Consider the following 10,342-nt stretch of genomic DNA (forward strand, 5'->3'; position numbering starts at 1 on the left):
TTAAGTGCCAAAATCGGACCAAAATGGATCGGCTTGAGTGCCCATTTTTCCGCAATCAGCCAAAACGACGCCGTTTTGCATGCTTTGACATGTAATTTTAAAAAATTAAATTTAGTTAAAATATTAAAAAATAATAATTTTAAAATTAAAAATTAAAAAAATTAAAATTAGATTTAGTTAAAAATTTTAAAAATAATTTAAAATTTAATTTAGTTAAAATATTAAAAATTAAAAATTTTAAAATAATTTTTTAAAAAATAAAAAATAATAATTTTAAATTAGATTTAGTTAAAATATTAAAAAATAATAATTTAAAAATTAAAAAATTAATAAAATTAATAAAATTAATAAAATTAATAAAAGGGGGCCGGTGGTTGAGGGCCTTAGCCATCGCCCTCCCTTTTCAATTTTAATTTTAAAATTATTATTTTAATATTTTAGCTTTTAAAAATTATTTTTTAAAAAATATTTTAACTAAAAATAATTTTAAAATAATTTTTTATTTTTATAAATTTTATTTTTAAAAATTTTAACTAATTTTAACTTTAATTTTTTAATTTTTAACTAAATCTCATTTGAAAATTATTTTTTTAATTATTTAAATTTTTTAATTTTAAAATTATTATTTTTAATATTTAACTAAATTTAATTTTAAAATTATTATTTTTCAATATTTTAACTAAATGTAATTTTAAATTAATTATTATTTGAATTATTTTTATATTTTTAATTTTAAAATTATTATTTTTTAATATTTTAACTAAATTTAATTTTAAATTTATTATAAGAGGAAAAACTAGAGAGAGTTCCAAGGAAGGACAAAAGACAAAAAAGTACTAAACTTTGAATTTAGGAGAAAAGAAATTAGGATTTTGGTTTCTAAGTAGGCTTGGACATTTGGAACTTGGTCTTGGACTGGTTACAATTAGTTCCAAAAATTTGGAACCTATTCTCAGATCCACTACACAAAAAAAAAAAAAAAAAAAAAAAAAACAAGATTGGCCAACGTATTCTCCTTGGGAATATTAAATAATTACTGGGTGGAAAAAAGGAAAATACTCTTAGGAAACCTATTTTGTATTAAAAACCATGTTGATCCACTACACAAAAAAAAAAAAAAAAATTAACATGAAAAAAAAAAAAAAAAAGGCCTATTGTATTAAAAAGTAACAGATTATATTTTACAATATTAGGAATACCTCTCAACTTGAAATTGGATCGAGTATAGTGATGAAAGGTCGAATTAGGGCGAAAGAGTGGTACTGTTTATATAAAAAAAAATGCTTTGTTGTACTTTGATAATTTAAATTTTTGGAGTAAGCGGCTCCACATGTATTTTAATTTAAGTAGTGAATATTTAAAACTTATAAGTAGATCTATCTTTGATATCATGTTAAATTCTGTTACTATAATTTGTGCTATTAAAATACAAACGTGGGTTGAAAGTTAAAATGCAGCCCTGTGATGTTCGCTTGACATCGTCTCGCGATTAGTGGAATGTTATTTCTTATAAAACCACCAATGAATACAAACTATACATATATATGTCACTGTTACTTTTATGGTATGAATGTGAATATCATTTAAGAATCTAAACATTGACCAAGAAAACGAGTAAAGAAACCTCATATTTTATTCTGGACTAACCATTGTTTCTAGGGCCAGCTAATAAGATCCTAGCGTGTAGCTCAGGCAACCATAGTAAATTACCTCTAGTCTTTGCTGTGATCCAATTGCACTTTTCCTCAACTGGCCATATGTATGTATGCTAAAAACTGAGGCGAATACATTGCATTATTGGAAACAGAGGCAAATACATTGTATTATTGGAAACAGAGGCGAATACACTGCATCATTGGAAAAAGCCCCTTAAATTAAGTTAAGAAGAGGAGTTAATAAAAATGACATTGGTAAATAAATAAGTTCAGAGGACCGGCTCATGGAAAACCATTACAGAAATGTATCTCAACTACCTTCTGCGGAAAGCGACAAAAGGATGCGACTTACCAAATGGACCAATGAGAGCAAGTCACCTTGAAAAGATATCTTATTAGAGGTGATTGGTTTCAGGGTAGGTGGCTCTCACCCTGGAACTAAGAACCGTCACTAAGGACTAATTTTGTAAAATGAGAATTGAGAACTGCCTATTGGTCTTGTGAATCCACCCTAGAACTAGACGCCGGTCTAGTCCGAATCCTGGGTGGATCTATGGAACTGGTCTAGTTTGGTAATACCTCATATGTGCTACATAATATAAAGTTTGAGATCTGCATCATGCAAGACCAAATAGAAGGTAATAATACACTCAGTAAACTTTCTGATGCCCAACGGTGCTCGCCGAGGGCTTTACAAGAACCGTGTTCATGGAAGGGACGATGAGGGGGGTTTGATTGTGAAGTGTGAAAGAGATTGCCGACGTCTCACAAAGCTCGACTTTTTTCGAGTCATTGATAGATGTTAATGTCATCCCATGCGCTCCTTAAATAAGAGCAAGATGTTGAAGTTTAGCTTCTTGGTTGCTGCTAGTGCTGTGCTTGTAGTTATAGACACAGTGGCTGCTTGGCTCATGCTTTTTGAGTTTTGGGCGCAGCTTGTTTACTCACATAGTGATTTTAAGGGAAGCAGTGCCCGTTACGAATCCCTCCGCTTTCCTTTTTACACAGCCTTTTATTTTTTCGCTGTACCTACGAACAACAAGTCCTCTCTTCTCTTTGTACGTACGTATGTATGTAACGTATGTATGTAATGTATGTATAAACATAAAAGTACGATTCGGTCTGGGCATTCGGGTAGTCTGGATGGGTAGTTTTACACTGGAACCGAGAACTAGACCGCCCATCACTAATTCCAATTTATTGAAACCGGAAACCAGACTGAACCCTTTAAAAATTATCTAATTCTGGGTGTTCTAGGCGGCTCCCGATTCTTTTTCACAACCTCACATCTTATTATACTGATCCCTACATATGAAACAAACCGTTTGGCTGATACAATGTCAAACTATCGGAATAAACAAACCTCAATGATCACCCTCATTTTCTAATCGAGCTCTCCGCATGATTGGTCCAGCGGAATGTTCAGTTAAAACGTCTCGACTCCCGGGGCCCTATAAAGAATAAAGAGCGGAATCATCATTTCACATGGGAGAAAGAAATTGAGCAGATTCCAGTGAGAACCGATGGCGGTGGCGATGGGGGAAGAAGAAGGGCCGGAGTTCTCGACGGAAGCGAGAGAGGCGGAGAAGCTGAACATGAAGGAGCGGAAGGTCTCGTGGGCGAGGCTGCGCCGCGTCGACTCTCTCCACCTGGAGGCCGGTCGAGTCTCCATGTCCCACGCCCACTCGTCCGAGGTGCTCTTTGCAAATTTTGCATCTGTAAATGTTTTTTTATCAGCTAATTAATTCCATTTTCTGAATTTGAAACTGCAGTGAGATAGATCATTTTTATGTTTTTGTCATGGAATCATTTTCCTTATTAATCTTTCCATTATTTTGACCTATTCAAGAAATACAAGCGATGGGTAAATAAGTTTTACAGAAACAATTGGCTGCGTGACATGATAATGATAAGCTAAGCACGATAAATTGATTCTAGTTTTTCCAATTGATGGACTTGTTAAAATCTTTTTTCCCCTCTTTTGTTTTTTCGATTAAATTGCTAATATAGATTATTTATAGGTGACTTGGCAAAGGACAATGAGTTTAGCATTTCAGAGCCTAGGGTGATATACGGTGACATAGGGACGTCTCCACTCTATGTGTATGCGAGTACATTCACGAAGGGAATTAAGGACACTCAAGATATTCTTGGGGTTCTATCGCTAATTATCTACACGATTGTCCTCATCCCCATGCTCAAATACATCTTCATCGTCATCTTAGCCAACGACAATGGCGACGGTACTCACATATATCTCTATCATGCTTCACATGCTAGGATTATCAGCATATGACCATTTTCTGTAGGTTCACATGCCAATGTTATTTTCAGCTATTTCCTTCTTCTTTTTTTCTGTTGGTGACCAAAGACTAATTTTGCAATTCTAACTAGTGTGCCTCATTCTTGCGTGCAGGAGGGACGTTCGCATTGTACTCATTGATATGCCGATACGCAAAGGTAAGCTTGATCCCAAATCAGCAGCCGGAGGACCGAGAAGTTTCGAACTACAAGCTCGACATTCCGTCGAACCAGTTGCGACGGTCTGAGAAGATCAAGGGTATGCTTGAGAACAGCAAGAGTGCCAAGATCACGCTCTTTCTTGTCACCATCATGGCCACTTCGATGGTCATTGGCGATGGTGTTCTCACTCCATCTATTTCAGGTTTAGATCGCCATCCTATGTCGCGCTTTATCTATTACAATCCTTTCAAAGAATTCTTTCTCGTCATTTTATGCACAACACAACATAAATTTTGGCAATTTTCCGTTTTCATGTTCTCACAAATTTCAATCGTTATATATGAAAATATTTTGAAAAATTACATCAAGGATTCCTAATAGTGCACAGCATGATAAGGGCTTCTTTTTGCCAATGTTACGATGGAGACTTCAACAAGAAAACCGATAATTTCACAAACCTCGTGTTAGAACAAAAGCCCACAAAGTCTGCTTCCTCCTTTTGAAGGAGAAAGTGTCTAATTGTTTTTCCTTTGGTACTGCACATGTACACTTCCGATCAGTCGTACCGAAGGTTTTGGGAAGAAACGTCAACCCTTTATCACAAAATAAACTAGATATTTTGTGCATCTTGAAAGCTAAGATAACCTCTCTGTTCCTTTTGTCTTTCTTTTGGGTTCCTGCAGTTCTATCAGCAGTGAGCGGGATCAAGTCACTGCACACAGGTAAATATTATTAGCAAATAGAAAATACAAATGCGCTTCTAAAATCAAGATACAACTCTCTTCTTTTTGTCACGCATATACTAATTTATCGATAGACGTATACTTATGTATGGACATGCAGATGCTGCGGTGGGGATATCGGTGGCGATCCTGATAATCCTCTTCTGCGTCCAAAGGTTTGGGACGGATCGCATCGGGTTCTCCTTCGCGCCCATTGTCTTAATATGGTTCGTGCTCCTTAGCGGGATCGGGCTCTTCAACCTGTTCAAGTATGACATCGGTGTGTTGCGTGCCTTCAACCCTAAGTACATCGGTGACTACTTCAAACGCAATGGCAAGCAAGCCTGGATATCGCTCGGCGGCATCTTCCTCTGCATTACAGGTCCGCGTGTTTTTTTTCCCTTTCTTTTGCTAGACAAGTAGGTTAAAATTTAAAGCTCATTAATATGGATGGTTGAATTAAATCAGGCACTGAGGCCATGTTTGCTGATTTGGGTCATTTCAATGTTCAAGCGATCCAAGTAAGTAGATACAATGTCCTCCGCCTTAACTTTCAACATAAAGAGGCTCCTTTTGACTTCTTTAGGAATAGTTAATCAATTTTGTTTTGATTATTATTATTTGCTTTAGGACTTCGTCCATTGAGGAAATGACGCCAATAACAGAAGCACAAACTTTCTGAATCTTGCTCTCTGAATTCGTGGTCCCAATCCAAACGCACATAATTTAGTTCTCTCTATTTTATGAACCACACAATTGAAAGCGTCCACCGAACCTTTTCTTATATAGTCCTATGCACTAAAAATACGGCTAGTAACATGTGTTCCCATTGTTGCAAGTTTATTATTGGGGTGTACAATTGATGCAGATCAGCTTCTCCTTCCTCACATTTCCTACACTAGTGACCGCATATAGCGGACAAGCGGCTTATCTCATGAAGCACCCTGACCATGTTGACAACACTTTCTATGACTCAATCCCAGGTATGTAAAATTGAAATACCACGGTTCATGTAAATTTCATGAAAGGTAAGGTCTAGCCAAAAAAAAAAAAAAAAAAAATGATTAGTATGATTGCCATGATCAAGAATTAGAAAAATTGACCCGAATTAAGCTCCGGAAGGTAAATCACGCGCAATGTCTTATCATGAGCCTGCAAAAGATTATAAGGCCTCCTGTCGGCAGTGTAAAGGAGCCTGCCTTTGACGATGTTTCGTGACTGCTGTTGATCGATGGGCAGGACCATTGTACTGGCCCACGTTCGTGGTCGCGGTTGCCGCAGCGATCATCGCGAGCCAGGCAATGATCTCGGGGGCGTTCGCCATCATCTCACAGTCGCTGAGCTTGGGCTGTTTCCCAAGGGTCAAGGTGGTTCACACGTCGGCCAAGTACGAGGGCCAGGTTTACATACCGGAGGTGAACTACATGCTCATGGTAGCTTGCGTCTTGGTCACTGCGTGCTTCCGGTCCACAACCAACATCAGCAATGCCTACGGTAAGCCCAAAAACATGGCTTCATAAAAGGAAAAATTGATTTGAAAAATATTTTTTGAAAACTGAATGCTTATATCACTTAAAATGATTAGTCAATTAAAAGAATTTCACTGTTGACGACAATTTATGTATAAATATTTAAGTCGACAATGAAAATATTTTTTGTTCGTTCATTTTTGTAAGTGATTCAAGCAATTATTAAAAAAAAAATGTTAACTCATATTCTGCAAAACAAATAGAGCCCTCATTTCCATTCAAAACTTCTAATAAGGTTATATTAATTTGGACCTATTTTGGTGGCTTTTATTATATAGTTTGTCTCATGAATGTTTGGTTGCAGGAATTGCTGTGGCAAGTGTCATGATGATCACGACTTGCTTGGTCACTCTCATCATGCTCGTGATATGGAAGACACGCATATGGTGGATCGTGCTCTTCTTCACCATCTTCGGCTCGATCGAATTGCTCTATCTCTCGTCGGTCTACTACAAGTTCAAAGAGGGCGGTTTTCTGCCGCTTGTGTTCGCTGCCTTCCTCATGATCATCATGATCATGTGGCACTACGTCCACAAGCAACGGTACATGTACGAGCTCAAGAACAAGGTCTCAGCTGAGTTCATCAGAGATCTTGCTGCGAACCGAAGCATCAACCGGGTCCCCGGGGTTGCCTTCCTCTACTCTGAGCTCGTGCAGGGCATTCCTCCAATATTATCACATTTTGTGGAAAATATTCCGTCTATCCATTCGGTTCTAGTGCTCATCTCGATCAAGAACCTCCCGATCAGCAAGGTCGCACTCGAGGAGCGGTTCTTGTTCAGGCAAGTCGAACCAAGGGGCTTCAGGATGTTTCGCTGTGTTATACGGTATGGATACAATGACAAGATCGAGGAGCCGCACGAGTTTGAGCACCAATTGATGGAAAACTTGAAGGAATTCATCCGGCATGAGTACTTCTTGCTCGAGGCCGGGAACAATGATCACAACCGAAAGGATGAGATGGCCAAAATCAATGGACCCCATTCGACATTGCTTGCAGAAGCTGGACAGGCCAAGGGATCAACCGTCCAAATGGTGGAGTCGCTGCCGCAGCCAGACCCGTCCAATCTCTCTTCCAGTTCTATCCAATCATTTAACGTGGTCACGTCAACGAATTCTCCCAATCGAACTATGTTTAGTCCGATCCAAGTGGCCGAAGAGGAGATGCAATTTGTGCAGAAAGCAATGGAGAAGGGTGCGGTGTACCTCCTCGGGGAAGCCGAGGTGGTCGCCGAGCCAAACTCATCCGTGTTCAAGAAGATCATTGTCAACTACGCCTACAGTTTTCTCAGGAAAAATTTCAGGCAAGGTGATAAAATTATGGCGATCCCAAGGAATAGGCTCCTAAGGGTTGGTATGACATATGAGATATGAATGAAAAGAGAACACTGCTTGTGGTCATATATAATGTAGCAATTATTAATGGGAAAGTCGCTAAATGCATGTTTGGAGTGAGAGCACACGTTTAGGAAATTTTATTTTATTTTTTGATGCCGAGAGGATCCGGCCTCAAAAAAAAAAAAAAAAAAAAAAAAAACATTTCCTTAACTTGTGCTCTCACTCCAAACATGCATTTAGCGACTTTCCCATTAGTTAAATGTTATGTTCACGTTTAATCACTATTGGCTTTCTTTAATAAAAAAACATATTTTGCAATGTACCTCTTGTGCATCTATTAATAAATGTTCTAGCCATGTTGTAAATTACCTTTTCCCTGGATGATGCAAGAAAATTCAATTAGTGAATCAATGATATCCACTAATGTTTCGGGCTGTTGATTAAACACGCTTAGTAGGCAGACGAGCTTGAGTATTGTTAGAAAATGTCTTGATTTTGAACTCAGTGAGAGAGGCCTGTCCGAGTTGAATTATAGGGAAGCATATCGATAAAGAGAAAGTCTGGAAATTAGATTTTGTGAACGTCCTAATTTGTGCCATTTGAACTCCTGATTTCCTTTTCGATGTTGGAGTCCAAGTTGGAGAAGGAATACGATGTCCTATATTACATATATTTCAAGAAGTGGTTCTATAGCTGCACAAAGAAAGAAGTCCACAAGCCATTTCAATTTTTCAAGTTTCTTTTTCTTGTATTTCACTCGGTAATTTGTGTAGTACATCCAATTGAGATCACTTCTTTTGCTGAAGGCGTGAGTATTTGAAAGCTGCAAGGTAATTCTCTATGATATGTCGAGCAATTACATGAGATGTGTTCTCATCATGTGATGCCTCGCATGAACCAATTCACCACTTTCCATGTTGCAAATAGTGGTATAGTCCTTATGGGAATTACATAGTTTGCAAGGTTATGGGGATTGGGACAATTCAGATTGGAATGGACATTGGGGGTTGTTTAAACTAATAGATGTGAGGCATGACGATGTTGACTAAGAGAGCGTTGTTGAATGGTCGAAGACATGAAAGTTGGACTTGTGTGAGCATTGCATCTAATGGGAAATGATGCTAGATTAAATTTGGTATAGCTTGCATTCAGCCAAAAATCGGTTAAGTACACATCATTGAGACGTCTAGAGCCCATATCCACATCCATCAAAAGAAAGTGTCTGCTATATGCTGACATACATTGACAATTATTCGAGGAACGTACGAATTTACTTTTTACGGTACAAATTCGAGGAATATGCTTGATTCAAGAAGTTTAAATCGAGTTGATCAAGAAGTAATTAGATAAGTAGATCAAGTATCAGAACAAATAGCAAGATTACTGAATCTTGCCAAAAAGAAGGGAATGCAAACACAAAACAATGCTTGAGACACCACAACAAAATGATGCCCTAGAATGAATAATTGAATTCCACTTGAAGAAGCTCGATGTATGCTTTCATATGCAAAACTGGGCGAGGAATATTTTGTCGAAGTAGTGAACACGATTTATTACCTGGTCAATCGATCTCCATCATCTACTATCGAGTGGAAGACTTCTTAAGAAGTATGGTTGGTAAAACCTATTAATACTTCATATTATGAGAGTTTGGATGTCATGCATATACCCATATGAGTGACATTAAGCTTGAGTCAAGGATGAAGAAGTGCATATTTCTAATTATGCACATAAAGTGGAAGTTTTTAGGAAGAAATTCATCAATTCTAGTCACTTGGTTTTCTAGTCAACAAAGACATGATCTATGATGAGACTATTATGCTTCAATGGAGTTGTCACGAGACACAACTAGTAGAGCCAATGAATTATGACCTCAATAGTGAGATGAACCTGTAGGTGTAGACTCTGAAGACCTCATAGATAACAAAGGTTAAGAATGGAGGTGAGCAATATTTCCTAAAGCTGGCCATATTATTGACATCCAAATATGTTTGCAAAGTTTGTCATACTTATTAAAGAAATTTTCTTAGAGATCAAATTCGCCCATAACGGTGGAATTCAATCCTTGATAAAAACCAATTAATTTATGCAACGTTCTATTTATTTCCTTCTACATGTAAAAGCTAGAGGCACAATAGATCATTAGTAGCTTGGTTTCCATTCGGATAAATCATTTGTGCATTCCATAATGATTGAGGATAGAATTCACCAATAATGATGCAATCTAACTCCTAAATGAAAAATGTTTTTGTTCCATCATCCTGCACTCATTTTTCTCATTGGACTTTTTTTTTCGCACTTTTAAACTAGGGATATCATTATAGTTTCCTTACCTTGGGCTTGGTGATCAAATGTTTTATAGATCAAGGCTCCGAAATCAACGTTGCCAGCCCAATTTATTTTTTATGGTAAACCCCATTTGGGTTTGTTAGCTCAATCCGAGCTCATTAAGCCTTATTAATCGGCCCATCAAGTTCCCTAACCCAATTTAGGCCTAACTATAATAAACTTGGAAGACCAAGGAGAGCTTGGGCCCATCAAGCTCGGCCTGGCAACCAACTCTGCTCGGCCCATCAAGCCTAAATCAAAACCTCAACAACCCTCCAGCATCTCTCACCAAACCTAATGCTTCGTG

At 37.5% G+C, this 10,342-nt stretch overlaps 1 protein-coding gene across 1 annotated transcript; it reads left to right on the forward strand.

Annotated features, from left to right (window-relative positions):
* The first annotated feature begins 3,146 nt into the window (after positions 1-3,146).
* Positions 3,147-7,770, forward strand: LOC104453582 (potassium transporter 5). The gene is given in 10 exon segments (XM_010068185.3): positions 3,147-3,349; positions 3,677-3,719; positions 3,722-3,898; positions 4,072-4,320; positions 4,802-4,840; positions 4,962-5,222; positions 5,309-5,361; positions 5,709-5,823; positions 6,080-6,334; positions 6,674-7,770. Coding segments are annotated over 10 exon segments (2,433 nt in total). The 5' UTR covers positions 3,147-3,178; the 3' UTR covers positions 7,744-7,770.
* The last annotated feature ends 2,572 nt before the right edge of the window (positions 7,771-10,342 follow it).

This window comes from Eucalyptus grandis, chromosome 7, assembly GCF_016545825.1.
Source record: "Eucalyptus grandis isolate ANBG69807.140 chromosome 7, ASM1654582v1, whole genome shotgun sequence".
Lineage (NCBI taxonomy): Eukaryota > Viridiplantae > Streptophyta > Magnoliopsida > Myrtales > Myrtaceae > Eucalyptus > Eucalyptus grandis.